This window comes from Idiotropiscis lumnitzeri, chromosome 3 (assembly GCF_059441095.1).
Source record: "Idiotropiscis lumnitzeri isolate Australia: NSW breed Sydney's pygmy pipehorse chromosome 3, RoL_Ilum_1.0, whole genome shotgun sequence".
Taxonomy (NCBI): Eukaryota; Metazoa; Chordata; class Actinopteri; order Syngnathiformes; family Syngnathidae; genus Idiotropiscis; species Idiotropiscis lumnitzeri.
This window is the reverse complement of record NC_142393.1, coordinates 6,024,640-6,051,885: the sequence shown is the minus strand read 5'-3', so window position 1 is coordinate 6,051,885 and position 27,246 is coordinate 6,024,640. Positions and strand designations below refer to the sequence as shown.

Sequence of the window (27,246 nt, the reverse complement as noted above, 5' to 3'; positions counted from 1 at the left end):
CTTAAGGAGGAAAAACAGGGGGGAATATTTCAGGACAACTGAAAATAAATCCTAAAAATCAAACAATGAGAAAATGCTGAAAAAATATTAAAGAAAAAAATGTATGAAAAAAATACCACCAAAAAAGGAGAAAACCCATTTTTGAAAAAGAGAAAAATTCCAAAAACAGAAAAAAATATAGTCCGAAAAACAAACCAAAAATATTTCCAAACAAATCTGAAAAACAGAAAAAAATATTACAAAAAGCACAAAAATACTTTGAAAACATAAAAAATGCCAAAAAAAACCTAATTTTGTCATTGACCATTCGACCATCACAGCTGGCTATAACACGAGGGGTTAGAGTTGGGGTTTGGGTTTAAGTTTAGGGTTGGGGTTAGGAGTTAGCTTCGGAGGTCTATAAAAACGCCCAAAGTGCTAGAACCGAACCCGGGTGGCTGACACCCGAGAGTTTATCGTTAGAGTATAGGTTTAAGATAAGTATTAGGGTTTAAGGTTAGTGTTTGGGTTAGGCTGTTACAGCTGCAGTGAAGGCGTTAGATAAATAAATATTTTTTTGTATTCTATCGTATATAAACCTCCTCCTCCTTTTGCCCACGATTCCCTTATGTTTTGTGTGCGTGCGTGCATGGCCCCTCCTCGGCACTAGGTGGCTGACGACGAGTCGCCCTTGATGTTAACACTAAAAGAAGAAGACAAAGAAGAAAATAGAAATAAAAGAGGAAGGGAAGAATCACTGGAATTTTTTTCTTCAGCCACCGGTGAATCTCAGTTGGACCAAGCGGCCCATCGCACAACATAACAGACAGGAACGAGTAAGAGTTTTGGACATCGAGGTGGGTTCTCCATCAGCCTTAGTTAACCCATCGTTGAAGCCGACAGCGACCGGCGTGAGGCGGCGAAAAACCCCGCGTCCGTTTTACTTCCCTGTTTATTAAAAACAAAACAAAAATAGCAACTCTCGACTCATATGCGTCACAAATGAGTAATCGTTCGCTTTAGTGAGGAGGAATTCCGATCGTGAGAATTCCTCGCGGACAAAGTGAAATCTGAGCTACATTTTCGGGTGGGGAAGCGTCGTCGGTCTCGAGAGGGTTTAGCATAGCCAAGCTAACCGGCTAGCAACGCGGCCCTGTTGTGTCAATCAAATCCAAACGGTTCCGTTTCAAGTTTGTTCCATGGACAACTATACAAGATTAACCAGTTGTCCCACCATTTAATAGTAATTACAATGATTATTATACAATAGTTATAATCATTTTGTACTCGGCGTTTGTTGGAGAAGCGGCCCTTATTAGTCAACTGGACGTGTATGTGGGAATGTAACGTGTTAGTGTTGCTCGCCATCAAATACCAATTCGTAACCCTCCCTTTTTGTTGTTTTATAATGTTTTTTGTTTTTTTGTTTTGAGTAATTCGGGCGATTATGTTATGAAAATATAAAGTTATGGTTTTAAGTTGGCATATTCTGGCAGTATTTTTGCATGACTCTACAATAACCATTTTTTAAATTATTGTGCTATTGCGGAACAACTTGTCTCGAAGGTATAAAAATTGTCCAAATCCTCAGATTTCACACTCTTAAAAGTGACTATTCTTGCTTTTTTGTTGTCCTACATAAAAGCAGGCTGATTTTCTTTGTTTTCATCAAATTCAGTCATCAGCTAACATTTGATTTTACGCTCATGAAAGCCTCACAATATGTGCACATTTGTCCACACTTAAGGCGCTCCGCATTATAAGTGCAGAAAATGTGGGACTTTTATGCACCTCATGGTCGTGAAAATACAGTAGTCTTTTTTTATTCTATATGACCAGAGGAATGAATGTGAATAGCAATGGTCGTTGCGCTATATGTGCCGCTCGAAATATCAGTGTGACTATTTGATACCTCACCAATCCATTAAGAAAGACAAGGTGCATCCAAATCGTCTTTTTTTTAAATTCAAATTTGTGACATAAAGAAAAAAAAGTAACACTTTTTACCCCATAGGGTTATTTGAAAATGATTTGATCATCTCTAATTTGCAATCACGTATTTAGATCGTGACTACCGTGGTTATTTGTGGGGCAAACGTCAGTGGAGAAGGAACCGTGTTGTCAATTGTGACATTTTTTTTCCGTTACTGTTTCCCCTCCAGGAATCTGCTTACGGACAAACAATGGCTGTGAACGTCTACTCCACCTCGGTGACCGGCGAAAACATGAGTCGCCACGACATGCTTGTGTGGATCAACGACTCTCTGCAGATGAACCTCACCAAGATCGAGATGTTGTGTTCAGGTGGGACTCTTCTGTAGCATTATTTATCATACCGATGACAATATGTGGCTCGCATCGCATTCATATGCGTCCAGCATTTTCCGAATGGATTACGATTGAGCCGCAAAAATGTTGGTCTCAAGAGTTACGGCAATGTGGTGAATCATTTTGTCGATGTTTTTCTTGCAATCGACGAGTATGGCTGTATCGTGACGCTACTGGTATTGTTACAATATTGTGATCATGTAAAGAGAGCTATTTTTCCCCATCAGGTTGGTAGAAATGTATCGCGATGTTGTTCTCGGCAATTCGGTCTGCTCTCTTTGCCATCATTTTGGATTTCTTAAAGGGATCGCCGCTGCTATATATGGTCGTTTGGAGGCCTTTCTCAATGAAAATGAGGCGAGACATGAGTGAGTGTAACAGTGTAGATCATCTGTAACAAGATTAGACACTTGCTGTCAACAGAAATGACATCACAATACCTCAGGTCATGGCTCACCTGTTTTCTGGGTTTCGTCACGTGATGTTCGCAAGATGAGTCATTGGGCACGTTGATGACATTTTCAGTCAACAGCAAGCATGGAAAAAAAAATCAGCACATTTACTGCTTTCACATGGGTGAGTAGTTAAAGAATGTACTTGCATCGTGTCGTATAATATTTTAAGGGCGCCACCCTTTTGGAGCTGTCTGGAACCCTGAAAGCAATGTAATAGGTCAATCGTCACACCCTTCGTTATTACTCTGGTGTCTGGTTTCATAATATAATACAGGATAGAGTGCTTTGTTTCCTTAATAAAAAACAAACTTTTATTTTTTTTGGAGGGGGGGGTGCTGGAATTAATAGCATTTCTATCCGTTCAGTGGGGAATAATAATTTGAGTTGTGAGTCTTTATTTTCAAATTCAACTCTTATCTTAAGACACCTCTATTTGTTTTGCGCAGGTGCCGCCTACTGTCAGTTCATGGACATGTTGTTCCCGGGTTCTGTGCCTGTGAAGAAAGTGAAATTCGGCGCCAAGCTGGAGCACGAGTACATCCACAACTTCAAGCTCCTTCAGATTGCCTTCAAAAAGATGAGCATCGACAAAGTCAGTTTCAGTTGAGCTTCCTTAAGGTATGGTTAATATTTCAGGCGAGGTGTTCCGTAGACATGTTCCTCTTTCAGATCATCCCCGTTGACAAGCTGGTGAAGGGCAAGTTCCAAGACAACTTTGAGTTTGTGCAATGGTTCAAGAAGTTCTTCGACGCCAACCACAGCGAGAGCGAATATGACCCGGTGGAGGCCAGGAAAGGCCAAGAGGGGGCACCTCCACCCAACGCCGCCACGTCTGCACTTAACAGGCCCCCAAAGAAGGCCATCAGTCGGGGTAGGCGTCCCCCCGCTTGTCAAACACGCCGGGACTTTATTCCCCTTCAAGTCCTTCTCATTTCTCGTTTTTCTCAAGCTCCTCAGAGGCCGCCTGTTGCCAAAGTCGCCCCTAAAGTGGTTCCCATTGCAGGCAGGAAGTCCGCAAGTGCTACCGCTAACAAGGAGGGGGCGGAGATCCTGTCAGAAGTAAAAAAAAAAAGGCAACATTTTTGGTGTTGCCAGTGTGCGTCTGATGATGCTTGTGTGCTGGTTTACAGCTGGAGGAACTGAGGTGTACCGTTCAAGACATAGAGAAGGAGAGAGACTTTTACTTTGGCAAGCTGCGGAACATCGAGGTTATTTGCCAGGAAAATGAAGGCCAGGGCGATCCTGCACTGCAGAAGATTGTGGACATCCTTTATGCCGTCGATGTAAGTCTTTTTTTTTTTTTTACTGTGATTGAGATTAATAGTGCTGTGCAATACATTGAAAAAATATCATCTTGATAATGGCCCGTGCAATATACTTATAGCAAAGATGCGATAAGTTTCATATGAAATGATCTGCTTTTATCGGACTTTGACCAATCAGCCGAAACCTTAGATACACATCACCTTCAAATAGGCGAACAGTCCCTAGGGGCATGATTAAAACTAAATAACTTAATATATTTTTCATGTATTTACTGTAATGCCCTCAGCTATGTGAAAGACGAGCTACACACACTGATGCGCATTCTTGAAAATGGGACTGCTGAAAAACAAATACAGTGAGTGTGCACATGAGCTGTTGTTGACCTACAGCTCCCACACAGGCACTTAGCCGCAGACCGACCGATGTCTCACATCAACCCACCATGACCCCCGTGCTCGAGTACGTTTACAAAGTGTTTTCAAAAATATGTTTTAATATGTGTGGAAGGGATCATTTTGTCCGATGGATCAAACACAGTTGTGTAAAAGCTATTGAAACTTGGAGCAGTTGGACTGTCATTTAAAAATGTAGAGAGGGTCAAATTAGGCGGGTTACACACATGAAGATTGTTCGACTGTTTTTGGCCAGATTTTTTTTTTTTCCTTCCTGACCATCGTGCATGTCCTTTTCGTGATGGACCAAAGATGCTTTATTTATATTCATTCAGAACTCTCTGGCTTTCTACAGGAGGGTTTTGAGATCCCGGATGCCGAAGAGCCTGAAGAGTTTTAGCACCGGTAGACCACCATCTGTTTTTTATCCCAATCCCCTTCAAACGTCGATATCGCGACTGATCCTCGACGTCCTTGCTCGAGTCCCGTGCAAGCGAACCTCTGCTGCTGCAGCCGGACTCGCAATTCTTCTATCAACAAAATCCTCTTCCTCCACGCTGGGAAGCATCTGATGTTTTTATCATACGAGTGCAAGAAAATTCTGTGCGTGCCTGCCTGCGTGCGTGCATGTAAGAAAATTCTATGCACGTGTGTATTTGTATGTACTGTACTTTGTTTTTGTTTTTTTCTTTTTTAATCATACACTCTCAACGATGTTCTCTGAAGTCCTGACTTTCAGTTGACCAACCAGGTTGCTGTCCCAATCTGTCTGTCCGCATCCCGTTTTGACATTCCCAACTGGTCCAATTATTCGAAAAGAAATTAGCAGTTTCGCTCTACATTGACCATATTTGATTGGAGTTTTACCTTCAGCAAATTCTTTGTTTTCTGTTGGACGCGCTGGTCCCTTTTTGTTGTGGGAACATCTGTCAGTTTGGTCGTCACTTGTACTCAAGAGTCATAAACCGATAGCGCCATGTCATTAGTTGTGATGAGTCCAACCAGGTTCAGTGTTGTGTGTTCATTGTACTGCGTGTGTGTGTGTGTGTGAAAAGATGTTTGAGTCATCTTACGAGCGCCCTGCTGGGGACTTTCTTGGCGTTTGGGTGCTGAAAAGGTGCAAAAATTTGAACACGTCGATCAAGACGGTCCTGCCAAACCCTCGAGACGTGCGGCAGTCTCGTGCTTTGACGGCCTTTAACCGAGTGAATGTTGCACACCATCAGCCGGTGCCTGCGTGTTTTGTTTTGCCTTCTCATTAATAAACAGACTGTTTGTAAATCATTTTTTCCTCATTTATAATTTTTTTGGGGAGGGGTTAACGGGTGCAATGACTGAAGTTTATGCATACAACGGTCTTAATAGCGTGATTGATAACAAGTCAAGCAGAGTACAGTGACCCGAAGATGGCACCAATGCATTAAGTCGTAATTGGTGTCAAGGTTGCTTGACTCTTCCCAGTGGACCCTCTCCAGGACACCTGAATTCACCTTACCAGGAGGCTGAGCAGTGTGACGCTTCTCTAGTTGGAACACACCCCCACGTAACTTTTGACTCCGCCCACACTGATTCTAAGTAGCTTTTTCTTTTTTTTTGTAACCATTTCCTTAGCGGTTATAATGATGCGCCCTCTTATGACGTCACGCTAACATTTGTATTTTATTTTTTTTACACTTTTATTGAAAATCGACAATTACAAACTCAACCCTGAGTTGGCGCTGCGCTAATTGAACTCTGAAGGAAGTCTTCCATTTGACGTCCATTCTATATGAACAGAGTGTTGAAGAGCCACGGAAGCTCATTAAGCGTGTTTAGGAGCTCTGAAAATGGGGAAGATTACGTTACTTCTGAGTGTTTCGGCCATTCAGTTCAGAAGTTGACAAACTCCCACATACAAATTAGTGTGAGTGGTGCAGTACCGCATATTTCCAGCAGAAAGCGCAGTCCCTGTATGCTTGAATTAAGTATTTGGTTTCGGGTCAGTAAATATTTTGTCATTTTCGACATTAAGTGTTTTTAAAAATTGTAATGTCATAAAACAGCGCACCATTAGCACCATAAGCAGATTTGAATATTTAGGTCCACCCAATGTTGAGCTACGCCTCGAACTACGCCCCACAGCCTGGGCTTACCCTGAAATAATTTCGCACCGCTGCACTTGGCAGTATCACTGCGGGTGTGCTGAGAGCTTTACCGCACGCGATCTCTTATTTAATGTCAATAAAAATCCAAATGTGACGACCGCTTTTATATTTCCACAGGTTGAAATAGACATGAGTAGAGTTGCGCAGTGTTCATATAGATTTTGGTGACGGGTCAACGTTTTCAGATGCTAGGTAACAACAGAACGTTACACAACAAGTGTGGAAAAATGCTTGCCTCCTTTCAATGACGTGCATAAACTGAGATGGGGAAGAAAAAAAGCGCGCTACGCACATAAAAAAGATAACATTATTAAGATGTGCCAAATTTACTACTCAAAAACGCATTCCATCACTACTGAGTGTTTCCGGAGTGAATTTTTGTGCTGACATCGGTTTTAGACACCTGTTATATAAGTGGCAACGTTCAACTCAATCAAGTCTAAGGGTGAAAGGTAAAAATTAAGAAACAACTGAGTCAATGTGGTTACATTCAGTAAAGTCAAACAACTTTGCTTTGGTTATGTTTGCAGTTATGTAACAGAAATAATGCATCTCGTGGCACATTCAGCCCAAGTCACTTTTATTAAGACAGGCAATAATGTTAATTTTCCCTTTTCAGACACATCTGCTTGAGTGTTTTGTTACATTTTCAATTAAAAGTACTAATGTGTTCTTATTTTTTTTCTTGTTTTCCAAATACTTGGGCAATTGTGCTATCTGGTCGGCGAAATGCTGGTGTCGGAGCGCAGCGCCATAAAAATCTCTTATCTCGTTATCATACAGGAACTGAAAAATACAAAAGTTGGAAAGTCGGAGCGTACAAATGTGTCTTTGAACGCCCCGCGCGTGTTGATTGGCTGCTGGCCGGGACGACCACTAAGAGTGCTTTGTCAGTCGGTGGTTTGACGAACGCATCACGCCTCTGATTGGCTGCTGGCCGGGGGTAAACGGAGGTCGTTGCGACTCATTGTGCTTGTCAAAAGTGTGGGGGGGGCGGGGGGAGTAGACTTTGCTACCACCAAGGCATACTCAAGGACTCGGTCACCATTTCTCCTCCCCTTGGCCCCCAGGAACCAGAGGTCAATTTGGAATTGCTATGTGTCTTTTCAAAGCAAAGTGAAACAACTTGGTAACAAAAAGACGGGACCTCGTCTTCGTCGTCGGCGCGTAAACACGTCTCCGCTGTCTTAGCTAGTTAGCTTAGCAGCGCCTGCGTCTTCCACGCAACATTTCTGCAGACCTCCCCATCTCTTTGCTTCGAGCATCACCGCACTGAAGCGACGCAAAAGTCAGCGAAGAACCCTCTTTTTTGCCAACATAACACACAAGGGAAAACAAACAAGCCAGTGGAATCTTGGGTGCAGCTAAGCTAGCACCTGCTCGCAGTGATTCATTGTGTTTCTTGTTAGCATCCAACAAATCAACTGAATATGATTCCTGACAAGGCGCCCGAAGACGACGTCTTTCACGGGACTGAGGAGATGCGAAGGGGGGCTCACGTCCCCACATTTGAGAAATTTAAGGAAATGTACATGCAATCCATTGAGGACCCTGACAGTAAGTGTGACGCTTTCGCCACCCAATCGCTCATTGATGGTCGATCGATTGTGTGAAATTGATTAATAATGTCTCGAAGCAATTCCTGCACTTCTTCCAACACTGTTAAATACTCATGATCATACAGACCACTGATAAGAAAAGAAATGCAAAAATGACTCGTGAAGCTTAAAGTCCTAGAATAACACTGAAAGTAAATATTAAAAAAACACTGGAAATGATTAACTATGTTTAATTGTGGTTAGTACGACCGTTTCACAGTTTATAGGTGCGGGGTTCGAATCTGTGATTTGGCTTTCGTTTGTGGAATATTTGTGGTCTCCCTGTACTTCCGGGATTACTCAAGCTTTCAAACATGCTTGTTACGTTCATTGAAAACTAGTGTATTTGTCTACATTTGCAATTGCACGCAGCGTCTGATAAAATTGAGGAATGGTCAGGGTGACTTATTACTATCAAGTATGACCATACAGTTCCTGGTTTCCTCCCACATTCCGTCAAAACACAAGTGACCCTTGCAGCTTCCACCTCTTCGGCAAGTGTAAAAATTGTCTTGTGGGCCTGCAGAGTTCTGGGGGGACATGGCCAAGGACTTCTTCTGGAAGACTAAACACACGGGTCAATTCTTGGACTACAACTTTGACGTGACCAAAGGAGAGATCTTCATCAAGTGCATGGAGGGAGCATCCACCAACATCTGCTACAATGTACTCGACCGCAACGTTCACGACAGGAAGCTGGGTGACAAAGTGGCCTTCTATTGGTCAGTATGATAATCATAGCCTGGCTTGAAACCTTTTCTGCATGAGATTGATCATTAAGAATTGAAAACTTGTTTATTAAAGTGTAGTAGCGGAAACATGTCAAGCAGTTTTATGTTTTAAGCTCACCGACATTCTTTTGTGACATTCTCTAAATTGTCACACACTACTTGAAATCACTCCATTCTGTAATTGAAATTTGCCATTTGATCGAGGAACCTGATTTTCCAAATTGTAACGTATTTCACACGCTGATCAATAAAATATTTATTGTTCGGGAAGCCTCTCGTCCCCCAGCGTCTTTCCCTAGCCAAGGCGGAGATGGGAGTAGCCGCCCCACGAGTCGTGGTCGCATGCTGTCTGGAAAGCAAAGTTTTAACCTTAGAACTGAGAAAGCTGATATGACAACCACTCATCCACCTTGTTATCTCTCGATTGATTTAAAAAAAAAAAGAGAGAAATGTACTTTAGATCAAATTAATTCCTCTCATTATGTTTTAGTTTTGATGCTAAAGTTGCCACATCTTTGCGATCAAGCTCATTATGATTATATTTTATTTATTTGATGCTTGTTTTCGCAGGGAAGGCAATGAGCCTGGCGATGAGCTGACGGTGACATACAGAGAGCTGCTGAACAGTGTGTGTCGCTTTGCCAACGTCCTGAAGTCACAAGGTACTTTTGGAGATCCTCGTTTAATGAGTCCATCTGCAGCGAGTTGACTGTGATGGTCATTTAAAATGTACGTTTGTGTGTGGCAGGTGTGAAGAAAGGGGACCGTGTCGCCATTTACATGCCCATGGTGGTAGAACTGGTGGTGGCCATGTTGGCCTGCGCTCGCATCGGAGCCGTTCACTCCATCGTGGTATGTCAGGGGGGCAGGAAGGGCGGGTGAGAGCGTGCGGATGCGTTATGACGTTGTAACGCCCTGTGGCAGTTTGCAGGTTTCTCTGCGGAGTCGCTGTGTGACAGGATTGTGGACTCGCAGTGTTCACTGCTCATCACCGCCGGTGAGTTCACATTCCTTATTTTCAAGGTCAGCCTAAAATATATCAGTGCAGTCTTCGATTTAAGGAGTATGAGCAAATGACAACAAGAATGGGAAGCACATTGCAGAGCGCATTGATGGACAACCGTTCATGCTCATATCTTTGAGGAACTGAAGCAACGCTGCCCAATCTTTAGTCAAGCGACCTAATTCAGTTCAACTGCAAATGCTGTTATCGATACGCAAAAACAGACGCGGCGCCAAGTGCTGATAATACTTGCGCTGCTGATCAAGATAAAGATCAAGATGACCTTTTATTCGTCCCACGATGAGGAAATTTGCAGGGTTACAGCAGGAAAGATATAGGTCACACATAATGTAGCTGTTAAACTATAACATTATCAGCAAACATGAGATGTTTAGTATTTAGAACACATAACTTGTACTTCGGATTTATGTTGTCGAAACTTTCACTGTAAAGTGAATTGAAAACAATGTGATGTGATGATAATGGAGGGAAACATTTACTTTATGCAAGTCAATTCACCGTGTACGCCTCTAAATTTTCTTCCAGGGGTCCTAAGATTTTAAATTAAAGGCTACTCTGCTTCGAGTAAAAAAAATGTTAGTCTGAAGCCCTGTTACCAGTATACAGTAAAGGCAGCATTGCAAAGTCTGTTTATATCACTTTTAAATGAAAAATGTTTTGCTATCGATGTACATTAAGTTGGATAACTTGTAAGATGCCATATAGCAGGTGTGGGCAAACTACGGCCCGGGGGCCACATGCGGCCGGCCCGTTAAACGTTTTCATCCGGCCCGCCAAACTTGAAAAAAATTAAATGAATAAACCTTGTTAATGTTTTATTTTGTAAATGCTGTGGTTTTTCAAAGACATATATTTTGTTGTTATGCTTTTGTTCACTTTCATTTAAAATTAAATATATATTTTTTTCACCGGTGCGGTGAGGTGACCAAAACACTCCTTCCATCTGCTCCTGGTCCGGCCCCTCTGTCAAATTTTAGAACCCATTGTGGCCCGCCAATCAAAAAGTTTGCCCACCCCTGCTGTATAGTATAACTCAAGTTATTATTTTTATTATTATTGAATATGATTCTAACCCCCCCTTTTTTTCCTCTTTCTTATTGATCTCCTCCTTCAGATGGCTTCTACCGAGGGGATAAGCTGATCAACCTGAAACTCTTAGCGGATGAAGCTCTGCAGAAATGCACAGACAAGTACTCGGCACACGTGCACAAACAATTATCACAATATTTGTTATTGTTTTTTTTTTTTTATTAATTTTTTGTTTTGCTTCAAACAGAAGGGAAATAGATTTTCTGCTAACAAACCTTTTTTGACTTGCATGCTTTTCGTTAGACAACAACAATTTGCATTCCTGTGAATTGCCTCTTCATATATTTGTCCTGTAAACAATAAGAAAAAGTGGAGACGTTGAGTGTGTATTCTTATATTTTTTTTTTCCTGTGTGCATCCAGAGGGTTTTCACTTGAGAGGTGCATCGTATTGAAACATTTATCAAAAGAAGCACAAGAGACTTCCCTTAGCTCTCCTCCCGCCAAACGGCCGTGTCCTGACCTCCAGGTGAGCTTCATTTTTCACACATCCATTCCTTCGATAAACCACCAAACCTCTAACGTGAAACCTACTCCCGACTGGTCGAATCTCCAAACCAACATATCGAAGAATATCATTTTTGCGTTTCAGCTACATGCAGTATTTCTCCTGGGCCACCTCAAATAAAAAGCTCAATTTGGGCTCGTAACATGAGGCGCAGTCTCGTAGTTACCGAAGGCTTCGCGAGCTAAGTTAACAATGCTTATTACGTTCTCCTTATTGCAACGTTTATGTTGTTACTTTGTATTGATTCCGTTGTCATACAATCAGAAAAGGTTGTAACAAGCGATTGGCGTCTGCAATCTTCCCTAACTGGGTCAAGTATCGCATATAAAGAAGTCAAATATTTACACTAGGCGCAGAATAAAATCTTGTCATGAAATTGCGTGCACTGGCCCTTTAACTGAGAGAGAGCGAGAAAAGCGACTGGGCAAAAAAACGGAAGCGATACGTGTGAAGAAGCAGTTGAGAGCCAAAATAAGCCTCTTAAGTTGTCTTTAATTTGAGCAACGGGATGAAGTGCAATCGATACACACATCTTTACAGTGCGACCCCCGGTCTGAACTCGTCTGTGAATTTGCCTAATGTGACAATAAGAGTCTGAACGGTTCCGGTACGCTCAGTAATGATAGCTCCATTCGCCTGTTGTTGGGTGGGGGGTGTGAATTGTCTCCTGGTGTTCATAAAAGAAATAATACACTATTTAATAACATGGAGAACTGCGGTTATTCGTCATAAGCGGCTAAAGTATGCACAAATTTGTCTTTATGGCTAAATTTAGCCATTGTAGATTTAAATCAGGTGTGCGGAAATTCCGGTAAGTGGATGTGAATAGGAAATTAGCCCGCGAATGAGCTTTTAAATCATGTTTATGAATGATGAAAAATCTGCCGTTAGCCTCTCATCATGCACGGACACTTTTTGCCATTATTATTATTATTTTTTAAATATGACGGACTAGTGAAATTCAAGGACGGAAGTACTTTAAAAGGATACAGGACAGGCGGGGATGCAGGCCGATTATTTTATGAATAAGGATGGAGGGACGATAACGGAAGGGAACTCATCATTATAGTTTTGAATTTTCCAAACAGTTATTTTTTTCTTCGAGATTTGTGTTTTACCGTAATTGAATTCAGACTTTTATGACCTCTGATGTGCTTTGGGCTTTTTGTTTTGTTTAATTTTTTATTATTATTATTTTTTTAATTTTTAGACAGGTTCCATGTGTATTGTTGTTTTCACTTTAATTTTGAAAATAACCCCTCCCCTTCATGGTCATCCCACGCTTGCTATTTCTCCTCCCTCCAGCAGGAGACAGAAACAGGCAGAGTAAGAAAAACTCGTCCTGTTCCGAAGGTACTTCTAGCATCCTTGTAGCCCAAACACTGCCTCACATTGTGTTTTTGTTTCTCTTCCACCAGAGTTGACTAACACTGCTGAAGGGTAAAAACAATCAAGCTGTGCTTTTCACGCATGCCTTTTGTATGTAGCGCTTTGCTGAGATCCAATTATAATGATGAAGTGGAAAAAATTATTGTAGATATATATTTTTTTTGCGTCTTTATGGACATTTTTGGGGGCGACAACATAAGAATTTACCAATTGTTACAAGTATCCTTTTGAAATGTCTGAATCTTAGGGGTGCCCAATATGGCTTCTCTAAAGTCATTCAACAGCATTCCTTGTGACGATAAACGTGAAATTTTGTAATGAATCATACAACACTAAAAAACAAGTGTTATAGACGTGTCATAACTGGACGCAAAATATTTTTTAACAAAAGATTGTTGTTTTTACCCCGCAGTCTGCCAATAGTGTGGTCGATGAGCGCAAACATCTGAAAACATGAAAATATCTGTACCTGGTCACATCAGGAATGAAAACAAAATGATTGGGATTAAATATTTCAGTTCAATCAGTCTTTAATTTTCAAATAAATGCTTTTTGGATTGCATGAAGGTAATCAGAACAATGTAACTGCTAATGTGATGAAATTTCTTTTCAAAAATTCCTGAATTAAAAGAAAAGGTTGGCCATGTTCTCAGATGTTTATTGACTTTTGCGAAAAACTTTAAACACTCTTTTTCTCTTTGTGGTCAGTCAACACATTCTCTGTCCTCACGCATCCAAATGAGTTTTTATCAGCATGAAGAGAAGAGTTATTTTAGCATTTTTTTTTTTTTTGCATCACTCCTAACAGATAATAGATTCGTTTTCTGTTCAGCATTTCAAATTAGTGTGATGGTAAGAATCGCAGTGCACGTTTCTACTTTAACCACAAGCTGCTGTCGCTATTTTGCTGAGTTGCGATATCGATGACTTCGATATGTCAGTCCACATATATCTATTTTTTTCTCCCACCATTAAACACAACTTGTTTTTCCTTCGCTCATGCTGACGAACCGTTTCCTGCAGGTTTTGAGGCTTATTTGTCGAACTAACATTTCTCTCCACTTTTGTTGTGAGATTTTGTCGGTAGAAGACATTAACAAGTGGCTTTCGTCGTTTCATATTCGTAACATTGCTTTCCTCATCCTCCTCACAAGGTGCCGTGGAACCCCAAAGTGGACAAGTGTTGGCATGCTCTAATGGCGGACTCGTCGGACGAGTGTGAACCAGAGTGGTGCGCGTCAGAAGATCCTCTTTTTATCCTCTACACCAGCGGCTCGACCGGCAAGCCCAAGGTAGATTTGAGAAACTTCTGGAAATGTATTATTCCCGTCTTGTTAATGTCGTGCTTTTCTGTAGGGCGTGCTTCACACAGTCAGCGGCTACATGCTCTACACCGCCGCCACCTTCAAGCTGGTGTTTGACCACCGGCCCGACGACGTTTACTGGTGCACGGCCGACATCGGCTGGATTACCGGACACTCGTATATCACCTACGGGCCGCTGGCGAACGGTGCCACCAGCGTCTTGGTGAGCACAGCGTGGGGGCGGAGGTCATGCGCTGGTGGTCAAAGATGGCCATGACTGGCTTTGAGTATGTGAATTTTGCGTGTGTTTCAGTTTGAGGGTCTCCCTACATACCCGGATGTGAGCCGCATGTGGGAGATTGTAGACAAGTATCACGTGAGCAAGTTCTACACGGCGCCCACCGCCATCAGGCTTCTGATGAAATACGGTAGCGAGCCGGTGCACAAGTGAGCAACTCAATATTACTTCTGTCAGAACCCTACATTGTCTTGGCGCCGCTTCAGTTTGACATCCGTGTATGTGTGTGCGTGTTTGTGTGTGCAGGTACAAGCGAGACTCTCTGAAGGTTTTGGGCACGGTCGGAGAGCCCATCAACCCTGAGGCCTGGCAGTGGTACTTTACGGTGGTGGGAGACGGCAGATGTCCCATCGTCGATACGTTCTGGCAGACGGAGACTGTGAGTTTGCTCGGCGGCGCCCCCTGCCGGACACGTCTGCATACCCGTGCTTTGTGTCTTCCAGGGCGGGCACGTGATGACGCCGTTGCCGGCAGCCACGCCCATGAAGCCGGGCTCTGCTGTAAGTCAAACATTAATGTTCGGAAACTAGAAAGACACTTTCACACTGCTGGAAAATACGGTGCACTATCACACTAAAACAAACAAACAAAAATGTCCGACTTCCTTATTGGATTTATTGGCAACAAAAATCTTGTCAATTCAGTTGTCTTGTCTGTCCAAAATGTCTGCTTCATGCCAAAAAAGCTGAATTCTTGTTTGATTTTGGACTGGAGTCCTTGAAATATTTTGAGACATCCTGGTGTCGGGCACAAAGAAACTTGTCTTTTTCAGACCTTTCCATTCTTTGGAGTCGTACCGGCCATCCTGAACGAGTCTGGGGAGGAGTTGGAGGGCACGAGTGAAGGTTACCTGGTAGGAAGCGCCGCCATTCGCAATACTGCTAGGCTCTGCAGCGGAAGTGTTTGACTCGTCAACCCAAACAGGTGTTCAAGCAGCCGTGGCCCGGTATCATGAGGACGGTGTTCGGGAACCACGCCAGGTTTGAAAGCACCTACTTCAAGAAGTTCCCCGGATACTACGTGACCGGAGATGGTGAGAGGATGCAGCAACTGAAATGCATTGGCGTGGTGATGATGTGGATTTTTTTATTTATTTTTTTTTTATCCACGTGCAGGCTGCCGTAGAGACAAAGACGGATACTACTGGATCACCGGGAGGATAGACGACATGCTTAATGTCTCAGGTGAGAGCGACATTTGCGCGTCATTGGCCACAACTGCAAAAAAAAAAAAAAATGTGGGTTAGGGTTTTTCCAAGAAAAAAACTGAGTTCAGCAGGATTAATAGTTCTTTTTCTTTTCGAACGAAAAAGACAAACTTTTTTTTTTTTATGAGGATGAAAAGCATAAAGCAGGTGTGAGCAAACTACGGCCCGGGGGCCACATGCAGCCCATTAAACGTTTTAATCCGGCCCGCCAAACTTGAAAAAAAATTAAATGAATAAACCTTGTTAATGTTTTATTTTCTAAATACTGTGGTGTGTCAAACACAGATATTTTGTTGTAATGCTTTGATTCATTTTCATTTTAAATTAAATGTATTTTTTTTTCTCCGATGAGGTGAGGTTTACCAAAACACTCCATCCATCTGCTCCTGGTCCGGCCCCTCTGTCAAATTTTAGAACCCATTGTGGCCCACCAATCAAAAAGTTTGCCCATCCGTGGCATAAAGTTATGTACATAAATAAAAATGTCTTCATAGTTCAAAAATAAAGTTGTATTTTTTACCTAAAAGGAAAATTGTAATATTATGGGAATTTCTTTTTTTTTTTTTTTTTTTTAAAGTTAATTTACAAAGAGGTTTAAGAAATATTTGAATATGACAAGTGTCTTTCCTCAGAAACGTTGGATTTTCATTTCTTGGCGAAATGATGGTTTATAATCTTTTAAAACTTCAAGAATAAAGTTGTATTGGAAGCAAAACTTTTTTCACTGTCATTTGCTTGTTCTATAAGCGATGGGCAAGACATGAAAAAAATCCCTTTTTTTTTTTTCCGGAAAGGGTGTTATTTGAAGGCCATGTCGACCAGCCCTTGCCTGACACTATTTGGATGTGTCTTTGCAGGTCACTTGCTGAGCACAGCGGAGGTGGAGTCTGCTTTGGTAGGGCATGAGGCCGTCGCCGAAGCCGCCGTGGTGAGTCGGCCTCATCCCGTCAAAGGAGAAAGTCTCTACTGCTTTGTGACGTTACGTGACGGTGTCGCCTTCAATCGCACATTGGAGGCTCAGCTCAAAAAACAAGGTAGCTTCAGTATAATGCTTCCGATTAACTCATTGTGTTTTTTTTCATGGCTTTTTCTTTTTAATCCCCATTTTTCTTGAATTGAACTCAAAGGTCTATGTACGCAAATTGCTGTTTCGCACGGATATTGTTCCCAAATTTGTTGTATCTGTTAGCCGCCAGTGTGCTTCAGGCCGCCCACAATAAGTTTTATTTTTGTATTATCTTAAAGTTCTGCTCATAAAAGATGGGAGCAAATACAAAGTGCTGTTTATATTTCCATTCTACATATTTTTTTTATTTATATATTTTTGGGATATTTATATATTTGTCCAGAGTATGGTTTGCATCATGCTATTAAATATAATTCTGCAGAGTGTCATAATGAGGTTAGACATCTCCATTAACTTAACATTTACTGCATAAAAATTTTGATTTTTAAAATAATTTAAAAAAAATTCCTGACAACTGTTGTAAAATACCACGGGTTAGAAATTGTAATACAATTTTTCCTGAAAAATGAAGTATTATCTTAATGTTGTATTCAATTTTATAGAATAAAATGTGAATATTTCTACACAAATAAAAATCTCTAGGAAAAAAAGTAAGTTGATAATTTTACAGTAATAACGTTTTTGGTCTCCTCTTTGGTAAGTGTGAGATTGCGCAATTGTGAAACCTTTTTTTTTCTCTAATATTGTGTTTGTTGGTCAACAGTGCGTGAAAAGATTGGTGCCATTGCCACACCCGACTTCATTCAGGACGCTCCAGCGCTCCCCAAGACCAGATCAGGTACGAAGTAGGGTGCAAAAACCTGGAATTTTCAAAATTGTCACTTTTACTTTTGAATTAATGGGGATAGAACATGAATTTATGCTGTATGGTGGCCGCGGACTCAACTCATTTCACAAGTGCCAGTTTGGTAGGTAGAATTAATAAACTCTTAAAAAAAAAAAAAAAGACTTCCAGTTGTTCACTCATTTACTGACATTGACAGCGGCTAAAAACATCAAAGAATTTTTTTTTTACTTGGCTCAAAGTGAATGATTAGTTAATTGGCACTCTCAAGTTTCCTGCACGCAAACACAACGTATATATGCGTGTGTATATGTGGGTGCGGTGCGAGCCAAAATTTGAAGAACAAGCAAACTTAAAATATGCCGTCGCTCGAGTGAAGAAAAAAGAAATGGTGCATTTATGGCATTGCAACGTGCTGCAGAAATCGATTTTGCATGGATGTCTGCTTGTGACCAAACGCAAGTTTACAGTATGATTTCATGTCATGCCTTTGCATTTTCTCATTTTCCATGCAAATGTTCCAGTTGGGTATATATCCCCAAATTGTACTCATGAAAGTTTCCCACCTTTTTTTTTTGCAAACTACATCCATTCAATAAAATGATCATCAGGCAAAATATAGCAGTTTCTCTGTACAACGGTTACACTTCTAAAATGCGCTATTTTTATTCACTATTTTATTTACCCCCGATAATGTGAAAGTTGGAGCCCAGTGCGTCAGGCAGTACGGATGGAAACGGTGCAATAATGAGCTGCTGATTGCCTTTTAACATACGCCATGTTTGGAAATCAATGGGAGTGGATGCAAACGAGTAAAATTGGATGAAACTTGTGCTTCCAACTATGGAAAAGTTTTTCTTTTTAGTTTAAAATGGCCCTTGACTAGAATCCCGCATTGTGACTGAAGATTCTGGTCAGTTATTGCGCCTTTTGATGCTATTTAAAAAAAATAAATAAATAAATAAATCATCCTTGTTGTAGCATAGCGTAAGCCATGTGCTTAAACTAGCAATGTGTCACACATTTGTTGCCATGACAACTGCTTCTTCTTCTGCTGCTTCTATTTCAACTACTATTGTTTCCCAAAAGAGCAAACTTTTTCGTGGCTGGTTTTGAAACCAGTTAACTAGCCCATGCCTAATTTGTGTACGGCAATTCTCATCCCAAAAGCGTTTTCTCTTCCAGGCAAGATCATGCGGCGCGTGCTGCGCAAGATCGCCGGCGGCGAGCGGGACCTGGGCGACATCTCCACGCTGGCCGACTCGTCTGTGGTGGAGCAGCTTTTCCAGAACAGATGCTGCGCGCCCGTGTGACAACATTCCAGCGTGCCGGATGCATTGACTCACTGACTCATGACATCATCTTCTGCTAACAAGCAACAATAATTGAAGAACAGGGTGTGCTTTTCCGAGGCTGAGTGAATACATATATTTTCATTACTTTATGACTCACTTAATTATTCAAAAGAATTGCTGTCATCAAATAACTTCACTTTAATTTGTGTTGTACAAGTTTTTCCTGAATTCGCTTTGTACTACGTCTGCTCTTTGTATTATTATTTGTTTTGTTCTTTGTTGTGTTTTGAAACAAAGCCAAACGTTTTTGATTAAAAGACGAAAAGGAGGTTCTCTGGTCAACTCTGTCGTCGGGTATTTGCAAAATGTGCACTCGTGCAAAAACGAGGCAGTAGGCATCATTTTAAGACAAACATGTTCTCGACACCTGTTAAAAAAATAATAATCAAATTTAACGATGTTTTGGAGTGGAAAAAGCCAACTGGTTAAAGTGTAAGAGTCACAGAATGAAGTTACCCCAATTTTGTTTTAAGGAGTACAAATAAATACATTAATTACTTTAGTAAAAACGCAATGAAAAGCCCATGAAAAAGATCGTCGCTTGTGTGACGTCACTGGCCCAGCGGGGTCGTCTTCAGGCGATGGTCAACGACCGGTTAATATTGGTTGCTCCGTTTTAATCTTTAATTAACTAGTCTCACGGCACAAAAAAGACGTAGTGTTTCATGGAGAAAACCCTCGCTAAACATGCCTTGTAATTTGATCGATCTTGTAGACATGATTACAATCCGATTGTGTTAAACGGACGTAATACAAGACAGCTCGGAAGCGAGAGTTTTTTTATTTTTTATGGAGTAGTGTGTTATGCATCCATGCTTATTGGTTGCTTGTGTGCATAAATGACAATAGAAATTGTATGAAATCTCAATGTGTTTTTCGGCTACTGTTTATTAAGAAAGCAGAAAAAAATTAGTCCTCATGTTACTAATTTCACGGATGTGATATTATTGTCTAAAAACCACCATGTGTCTGTTCGTGTTCCTCGAGGGTCGCTGTCCTGCCCATTTTCCATCTCTCCCTGTTGCAAGACACACCTCCCCGTCAGCGTTGACTGTGTGCGCTTCGGTCATTTTCCAGTATGATCTACCGACTTCTCGGCGAACACGACAGTTGGCCACGATGGCTGACGTCGGATTCGTGTGAGGGAACCCATTAAACTCGAAATTAGAGGCCCGCCCAAAACAATGATTGGTATCATTCTTTTGGAATGCAAGTGAGGATGCATGGGTACTTGTCACGCATAGGCAGGCCCGCCCTTACCTGGATGCAGCCTACAGTCGTCAAGGGCTCATCAGAATAAAATAAAAAAAAAAAAGAGAAAGAGCTCCTGATGTCACATGACTGATCATGTCGGCTGAGCACCAGGCAAAGGATCATGGAGAACAGTGATGAAATTAACGTTTATCAGTCGACATTCCGTCCAAGTGAATTGACTTTAATTTAAAGGACAAAATGAGACCCATGTTGGATATTCTAGCTCCTTATCAAGCACCTGTAGTGATTTTTACAACTATTGCGATGGCGGATGAGCAAAACTCACTTAAGCGGGTCCACTGGCTTGCTCGCTCGTTGCCTCGCTGGTGCTGGAGAGCAACCGGAGGAGCCGAACGCTGGCGCTACGACTTGGTTCTTCTTTTGGTAGCCTTTAGAATGCTCGCCCCTTCTTGTTGTGACATCCTGGTGCACAACAACTGTCTACCATCCTCAAAGTGTGGCGTTTCCTCAAATTAGCGTCAAGTGTCGTACCCTGCCAAAATGGCATTGTTTGCTTTGGCGCAGTGCATTGTGGGATGCGTGTCGTCAAAGCGCGGAGTTCTATTGTGTTTTGCATGTTTTTGTCCTTTATTTCTTCCTTTTTTAAAATACGATTTGACCTCAGCAATTTATATCAGTAGAATAGTATTAAGAATATTAATAATAATGTTTTTTTTATTCTTAGAAGTCGTCATTGAAGAAAATCCACTTTTGGGTCATTCGTATAGTGATAGTTGGCTATTCTTATTATTTAAATTGATGAAAAGCATAAAAATGTGCGAATGCTGATTTGTATGCATCTCAGTTAGGGTTGGGTCGGAGGTGCGATATTTGATGGTTGTGAGTAGGAAGTTGTGCAACAATAGTGTAACACGCGTCCAACCCTGCAAACCTTGTTTGTGGTTCAATTGTCAGAAACATGTTAAAAAAAATTGTGATTCTCATCTTTGTTTAGCTTTTTTGTGTGTTTTCATGAGGCGCAAAAAGCGAATTTTGACTTGCAAATTGCGATTGAAAAACCGCTTATTGTGTGCTTTGGGCTCAGATTCTCATTCATTTCATTTTAGCTTTGTTGCCAGAAACTTCTTAGATCATCATAAGCTTTTTGTTATTCAATTATTCTCACTCTTCACTGTGTGTGAGATCAATTCCTCCTGGAGCGTGAACTCTCAGGAACTATCGATAGCACTCTGGCAGGGTTGTCTCGAGGCACAGACCTGGCAACAGGCACAGACAAAATTAATTCAGCCGCTTTGATGATGCAAATGAGCAGAGAGATGGAGCTCGTTTAATTAGTCAATGTTATAATAATTATTAATCAGTAATAATAATTAAAATACAGGAGGATGAATTTTCTGCTGTAGATGCAGTATAGACTGAAATCTACCCTGTTCAAATTCCATCTCTTTGTATTATACATTAAAAAAAAAAGCGACCAACATAAGTCTCCCTGGGATGCGGGTGTGTTCACATTTATCTTATCAAATTCATACACCCTGAACTGGTTGCTAGGCAATCGCAGGGTAAACAAAGACAAACAACCATTCGCGCTCACACTCATACCTCGGGGACAATTTAGAGTTTCCAATCAACCTGCCATGCATGTTTTTGGAATGTGGGAGGAAACCGGAGTACCCGGAGGAAACCCACGCAGGCACGTAGATACAAACTCCACACAGGAAGGCCGGAGCTGGAATCGAACCCACGACCTCTGCACTGTGAGGCCACCGTGCTGCCTTTTTAAAAAAAAAAATAATTGTAAAATACTCTACTGTTAAATATTCATCTATGGCATGTATATCAGTCAGTCAACAATAACAGTAAATAACTAATTGAACAACATGAAACTATGGATTAACGCAAAAGTCGACTTACAAGCCGTCGAGCCGCACGTGATTATTGTCAAGGGTGCATATAACAATTTGAGTTACTATTTATATGAAGTTTGTTCTTAAGACTGTCATAATCATAACATGACATCAGCCATGAACATGAATGATTCCTTATGACAGATGTCCTAGAGTGTCATTCGGTAAATTATGACACTGCTGATGCAAAATTTATGGCATTAAGTGTCATTTGGTAAATGATGTCACTTTTCTTACATTGGTCAATGTCAACTTTGCATCAAAAGTGACAAGTGTTACACAATTTTGGTCTGGTTCTCAAAGGACCACGTAAGGTTGTAGTTTTTTTTTTGTTTTTTTTTACAACTCACCCACCTCAATGAATTAATTTTAAAGACTTATAGCATGGACACGTCTGCAGCTGAGTATTCACAGTTCTTGACGGCAGCAGTCCCCAAAATTCTTTGTACCGTGAACACTACTCGAGCCGTGTCTCACTTCTGAATAGGTTGTAATTTTGTAGGATTAAAAAAAAAAAAATACAAAAATGTGACAAACAAAAGACTGGTGACTGATTTAAGATTAAAACAAAAATGATTAGCATTGATCAAAAAAAAAAGAATGAATTTAAAATAGAAGCTCCATTTTGATGTCATTTAGTCTAAATGATAGTTATCACTTCTAATTTTATAATTGCTTGGGTGTGTTCAAAGCTGTGGGGTGTGCGACAGTGTAGAGAACATTTTTTTTTAATGGCACCACCTTTTCTCTGAAATATGTCGTGGTCATGTATTAGAAAATATTTCAACAGCATGTTTACAAGACACTACCTCCCAGATGTGTGACAAGTTGACATAAAAGGCCCGGCTCTTTGCTGTTTCGCCATCATACCTCAGCATCCAGCATCGTGACTGCAAAGGTAACATAACACACTTGAACATCCTTCGCTAAAGCTGAATTTCATGCGTGACTTCCCCCCCCCCCCCCCCAAAGGTTTTCATTTGAATTTGACTGCAACTCTGATATTCAAAGTATTTTTCTGTCATTGCACAGATGGCATTTGCACTTCGCTTGTTGTTCCTCTTTTGCGGAATCACTGGACTGTTGACTGGAGTCGTAAGTTAAAATCTCACATGGCGGTTTAAAACGCAGATTTATTTGTGATTATTTTATTGGCGTCTTCATTTGTTAATTGCATTTGTCAATGTTCACTCATGAATTAACAATAATTCTAAAAGCGAAATTATCAATGTGCAGAAGATTCAACAATCTAGACTGTGGTCAAATGGAAAATTGGTCCTCAATGTCACTAAAATTAAATGCATTAACTGGGATCACAAATATGTTAATGAATGAGTCAAAACTTAATTAATATGTAAATATTGTGGCAGTTGACCATGTTTAAAAAACTTAACTTATTCAGGATAATAGTCGACAGAAAACAATCATGGGCAAAGCAGATTTGTAAAGTAATACATAAAATGGCAAGAGAATTAATCACCAATATTAATACTGAACAATTAATAATTATAATTATGATAAATTATCAATGAGAAGAAGATGCTCGAGTTTTCTTACCACCTAATGTAAGGACTAGTGTTATTAAGTCTTGCGTTATCGCATTTAGACTCTCGCTCGGGGGTCTGTTCAAAAAATGCCCCACATAGAGAAACAGCTAATTGTTCAGATTTAAGCAGCACATTACTTAGAACAAATTCTAATGCACTGCATGACTGTCTAGGTTGGTTGGAGAACAGATTCCATGCTTAATTTCATCTGGAAAATATCAAACACTAAATTGCCCACGATATGAACATCTATCCCTCAATTCTGATGAACGTTAACGTCTACTATGTTCTTACAACGCCACATTTCTGTAACAAGCTCTCTGATTGGCTGAGATATCAACATTAACTCTGATTGGTTACATTAACCTTTACGCAAGACTGTAATGTAATTGATAATATTATGTGGGTTTACATTTAACCATCTTAAAATGAATACATCGTGTTTTTAATATACACTTGGGAAATAGTGTGAATGAGAGCTAGGTCTTGCACTGAATGTAAGTGTTGTGATTGAGATTTTTCTAAAGTGTTTATCATTTTTTGGGTACGTGTTTTTACCTTAGTGTACTGTACTGTAAAGATAACGCTTAAGGTGGACTCCAGGAAAAAAAAGCGATGCCTTCTGCCAATGGAGATCCTAAAAAATGGAATGAAATTAAATTAATGTCAGTTTTAACAACATGCTTTTCTTCTTCACAGTGGGCAAGGACAAAAGATAATAAAAAAGGTTGTTTTTTTTCCCCCTTGAAATTAAATACATTTGTTACGTCAACTTTTGATCTCACATGTAATCAAAGTATCTATTTTTTTTCTTTTGTCTCGCAGTCAGTTGTTGTCCTAAAGGCTGGACTCGGTTAGGCAGTCGCTGTTTCGGCTTCCAAGATTATCGCATGGACTTTGCGAATGCAGAGGTATGGAAAAAAATTCACACAGTCGTTGTTCTTTAATAGACATGGAACAATCTTACATCCTAATCACGAGCAAACATATCACGGTATCACATCTATTAATATTTAATCTCTAAATGGACTTTTTTTTTTTTACATATTTGGGAATATAAAAACAGCATTTTGTTCCCATTGAAAGCAATCTAGTATTTTATTTTGAAACAAACTATAGAATATTGGGTAAAGAAAAACGTGTACCATGTCAAGTTTCAATAAAAGGTTTTCTTCCTAATTTAGAAAGACTTGATGAGTCGACCAATGTTCAATAGCTTTTATTCTCCACAAAGACATGGCACCTTCTAAACAGGAATTTTGGAGTTATTAAAAGAAATCCAAGCTCTTCCCGTTAGCACCTCACAATTTCGCCTCTTTCCTCAAACTGGCTGACGTTGCTCCTAATCAAAAGTAATCAATTCCCGCCACTCAATGCAAGCCTCGAATTCAACAGCAGGGGGCACAATAACCTAAATAAATGTGGCGTCTTTAGCAAATAACATGTAATTTAACCACTATGTAGGACGGTTCATTATATTTAAATTTCCCATGAACATTTTAATTACGACAGTTACACAATAAATTATCAAATTGTTACATTCTTCTTATGTTTTATATCTTCTTAGTGTCCCATCACTGGTGAGCCATTTTTAGAACAGATCAATGGACTACTTATGTTGTCCTTGGGGCTAACTAGTACTGGTTGCCACACATTTTCCATCCTAGAAAATGTTCATAAACCAAGAAAAAAGGCATCTGTGTTTGCAGTGTCTCTCTTGTTTTGCTTCCTCCCTCCTCCTTCTGCTCGCCAAGAACGACAAAACCAAAAATTAATTGCCGGCGATTAACTTCAGAGATGCAGCTTGATTACTCAACTCTGAAAGCAACACATCAAGCAAGCGCATACTTTCCTCCAATGAACGGCTGAAAACAGACCAGACCCGGTCCTGACGCAATACAATAAATGTTGAATGACAATTGAAAAAGCTGGAAAAAAATATAATTAAAAGTGACAAATTAAGGGAGCTCTCAGTTGAACATCATTTTTTTCACAAAATTCAATATACTGTTTTCTCAATTGTTTTTATTGGGTTGTTATTGTTTCCTCTTGTAGACCATCTGCAAAATTCTTGGTGGGAATTTGGCCTCCTTCCACAGTGCTGTGGAATACGCCGTAGTTCTTGAAGTGATTCGGGATACCTTTGACTCCTCTGTTGATGTTTGGATTGGACTCCACGATACAATAGAGGTGCAGCACATCCTCCTTTTTAAATCATCTGACCACAATTATTTTTGAACTGATTAGCCTTCAGGCTGGAACCCGCTTGGGTGACGATGACAATACTTTTTCATGTACAAATTATTAACCAGATTTATTCCGCATTGTGCATAAGGGTAAAAGCTACCGGAAACAAACACGTAAACCTGATGTCAAAATTTTGAACAAAGCCACTCTTTAAAGGGGTAGTCAACTCCCCCCAAAATATTTGTAGTTATATATTCTATGCGCCTCCACTAGTCTAAACATGGCGTTCTGATTAAAATCACGTTTGTGGAATAGGAACTAAGCAACAAAACCCACTTGTTTTTAGCCAACTCAGTGGGCGGCCATTTTGTGACTTCTGTCGACTGAAAATGACATAATTGTTGCTCAGGTAACGACCAATCACGGCTTACCTGTTTTCTGAAGCCGAACCATGATTTGTTATTAGCTGAGCACTGAGCGACTGTGATGTCATTTTCAGTCGACAGTAAGTGACCAAATGGCCGCCCCCTGACATGGCTGGTAACGGGTCTATTTCGCTGCTGCACTCCTACTCCACAAACGATATTCATAAAAATACCTTATCTCAACTGATGGGCCTGCACAGAACATATTCTTGCAAAGATTTTTTGGGGGTTGACTTCCCCTTTAAGTAACAATGTTGTGGCCATGGAGTGCTTTTAATTTGAGCACAGTGATTTTAAATTTGAGCGGGAGCTATTGCATTGAAGGTACAAGAGAAAAAAAAAGGTCACCATGCATTATTAACAAGCTAGAATATCTTTAGAGGAGTGACAATCATTTTATACTTGGCCATATTTGTGGTATTAAATAGTCAAAGACAAGTTTAGCGTAGAGTTGATGTCACGAGAGTATGAGCTAGTTTTTCATCATCACCTGGTGACAGGAATTTTTGAGTTTTTGTGATACTCATAATGTGTGGACTGCATGATGACAGCTGGTGTATTTTGTTATGACAAGCATACATTTGCTTTTGGTGTGATGAATTAGTTCCTTTGTCTTCCAGGATGATGCCTTCCTCTGGACTGATGGCTCAAAGAGGGATTTCACTGCCTATAACAATCACAACTGCAATGGAAATTGCTTTGAGATTGAACGCAGCGGTAAATATAGCATTACTTTAAGAAGGCATACTGTTAATTTTTTGGGGCGATTGACTGATTGATGAATGAGGACAAGATTCGTTGACATCATACTGTTTTTTTTTTTGTATTTTGTTCCAGATGAGCTCTGGGACAATGACGATTGCGGTGACAAAAACACATTTGTTTGTGCCAGACGCGTCGACCTGTGTTGTCACTGATCAGCCCTCCAACACAACCATCATAAAATCTATCTTCTGTATTCTTTGTTTTATTAGAGTGTCTTTACTTCTTCATTCCAGACATGTTTATTCTTATTTATTTATTGCTGTCGGGCTAACAAATTTGACAAAGCAGAATAACTGTCCATCTCGTAATAAACATTTTTTTGT

At 40.5% G+C, this 27,246-nt stretch overlaps 3 protein-coding genes and 1 long non-coding RNA gene across 8 annotated transcripts; 3 read left to right on the top strand and 1 right to left on the bottom strand.

Moving 5' to 3' along the window:
• The first annotated feature begins 669 nt into the window (after window positions 1-669).
• Window positions 670-5,704, top strand: LOC148339613 (microtubule-associated protein RP/EB family member 1-like). The gene is made up of 7 exons (XM_088291929.1): window positions 670-836; window positions 2,142-2,283; window positions 3,209-3,354; window positions 3,432-3,633; window positions 3,712-3,821; window positions 3,893-4,045; window positions 4,776-5,704. Exons 2-7 carry the CDS (start codon window positions 2,163-2,165, stop codon window positions 4,818-4,820), a joined length of 777 nt encoding a protein of 258 aa, XP_088148055.1. The 5' UTR covers window positions 670-836; window positions 2,142-2,162; the 3' UTR covers window positions 4,821-5,704.
• Window positions 5,705-7,521: 1,817 nt separating this feature from the next.
• acss2 (acyl-CoA synthetase short chain family member 2) lies at window positions 7,522-19,146 on the top strand. Of its 4 annotated transcripts, none has more exons than XM_088291268.1 (19): window positions 7,522-8,121; window positions 8,689-8,884; window positions 9,464-9,555; window positions 9,642-9,745; window positions 9,818-9,890; window positions 11,032-11,107; window positions 11,369-11,474; window positions 12,819-12,866; window positions 14,057-14,194; window positions 14,259-14,429; window positions 14,520-14,653; window positions 14,751-14,883; window positions 14,948-15,004; window positions 15,277-15,357; window positions 15,429-15,537; window positions 15,620-15,688; window positions 16,569-16,639; window positions 17,442-17,516; window positions 18,708-19,146. In XM_088291268.1, exons 1-19 carry the CDS (start codon window positions 7,995-7,997, stop codon window positions 18,861-18,863), a joined length of 2,016 nt encoding a protein of 671 aa, XP_088147394.1. In that variant the 5' UTR covers window positions 7,522-7,994; the 3' UTR covers window positions 18,864-19,146. The 4 variants fall into 4 exon arrangements, with proteins under 4 accessions (XP_088147394.1, XP_088147391.1, XP_088147390.1 ...); XM_088291265.1 differs by having other exon boundaries at window positions 7,523-8,121; window positions 12,822-12,866; window positions 16,569-16,745; XM_088291264.1 differs by having other exon boundaries at window positions 7,524-8,121; window positions 16,569-16,745.
• Window positions 15,100-20,657, bottom strand: LOC148339611 (uncharacterized). The gene is made up of 2 exons (XR_015842549.1): window positions 20,418-20,657; window positions 15,100-15,721 (listed from the first exon to the last, which is right to left on the bottom strand). It is a non-coding gene; the product is annotated as an uncharacterized LOC148339611 (long non-coding RNA).
• LOC148339610 (galactose-specific lectin nattectin-like) lies at window positions 19,161-27,212 on the top strand. 2 transcript variants are annotated; one of them, XM_088291276.1, is made up of 8 exons: window positions 19,161-19,472; window positions 22,816-22,897; window positions 23,032-23,094; window positions 24,246-24,273; window positions 24,372-24,457; window positions 25,602-25,736; window positions 26,779-26,875; window positions 26,996-27,212. In XM_088291276.1, exons 3-8 carry the CDS (start codon window positions 23,032-23,034, stop codon window positions 27,073-27,075), a joined length of 489 nt encoding a protein of 162 aa, XP_088147402.1. In that variant the 5' UTR covers window positions 19,161-19,472; window positions 22,816-22,897; the 3' UTR covers window positions 27,076-27,212. The 2 variants fall into 2 exon arrangements, with proteins under 2 accessions (XP_088147402.1, XP_088147401.1); XM_088291275.1 differs by having other exon boundaries at window positions 22,790-22,897.
• The last annotated feature ends 34 nt before the right edge of the window (window positions 27,213-27,246 follow it).

Excerpts from the sequence above, each read along its gene's own strand:
- LOC148339610 (XM_088291276.1), top strand. The coding sequence starts at position 23,032 with ATGGCATTTGCACTTCGCTTGTTGTTCCTCTTTTGCGGAATCACTGGA. Across the intron at positions 24,274-24,371 it reads GACAAAAGATAATAAAAAAG|TCAGTTGTTGTCCTAAAGGC; the intron begins GTTGTTTTTTTT and ends TTTGTCTCGCAG. Across the intron at positions 24,458-25,601 it reads TGGACTTTGCGAATGCAGAG|ACCATCTGCAAAATTCTTGG; the intron begins GTATGGAAAAAA and ends TTCCTCTTGTAG.
- acss2 (XM_088291264.1), top strand. The coding sequence starts at position 7,995 with ATGATTCCTGACAAGGCGCCCGAAGACGACGTCTTTCACGGGACTGAG. Across the intron at positions 11,108-11,368 it reads CTGCAGAAATGCACAGACAA|AGGGTTTTCACTTGAGAGGT; the intron begins GTACTCGGCACA and ends GTGTGCATCCAG. Across the intron at positions 15,689-16,568 it reads CGACATGCTTAATGTCTCAG|GTCACTTGCTGAGCACAGCG; the intron begins GTGAGAGCGACA and ends GTGTCTTTGCAG.
- LOC148339613 (XM_088291929.1), top strand. The coding sequence starts at position 2,163 with ATGGCTGTGAACGTCTACTCCACCTCGGTGACCGGCGAAAACATGAGT. Across the intron at positions 2,284-3,208 it reads GATCGAGATGTTGTGTTCAG|GTGCCGCCTACTGTCAGTTC; the intron begins GTGGGACTCTTC and ends TGTTTTGCGCAG. Across the intron at positions 3,355-3,431 it reads AAAAGATGAGCATCGACAAA|ATCATCCCCGTTGACAAGCT; the intron begins GTCAGTTTCAGT and ends TTCCTCTTTCAG.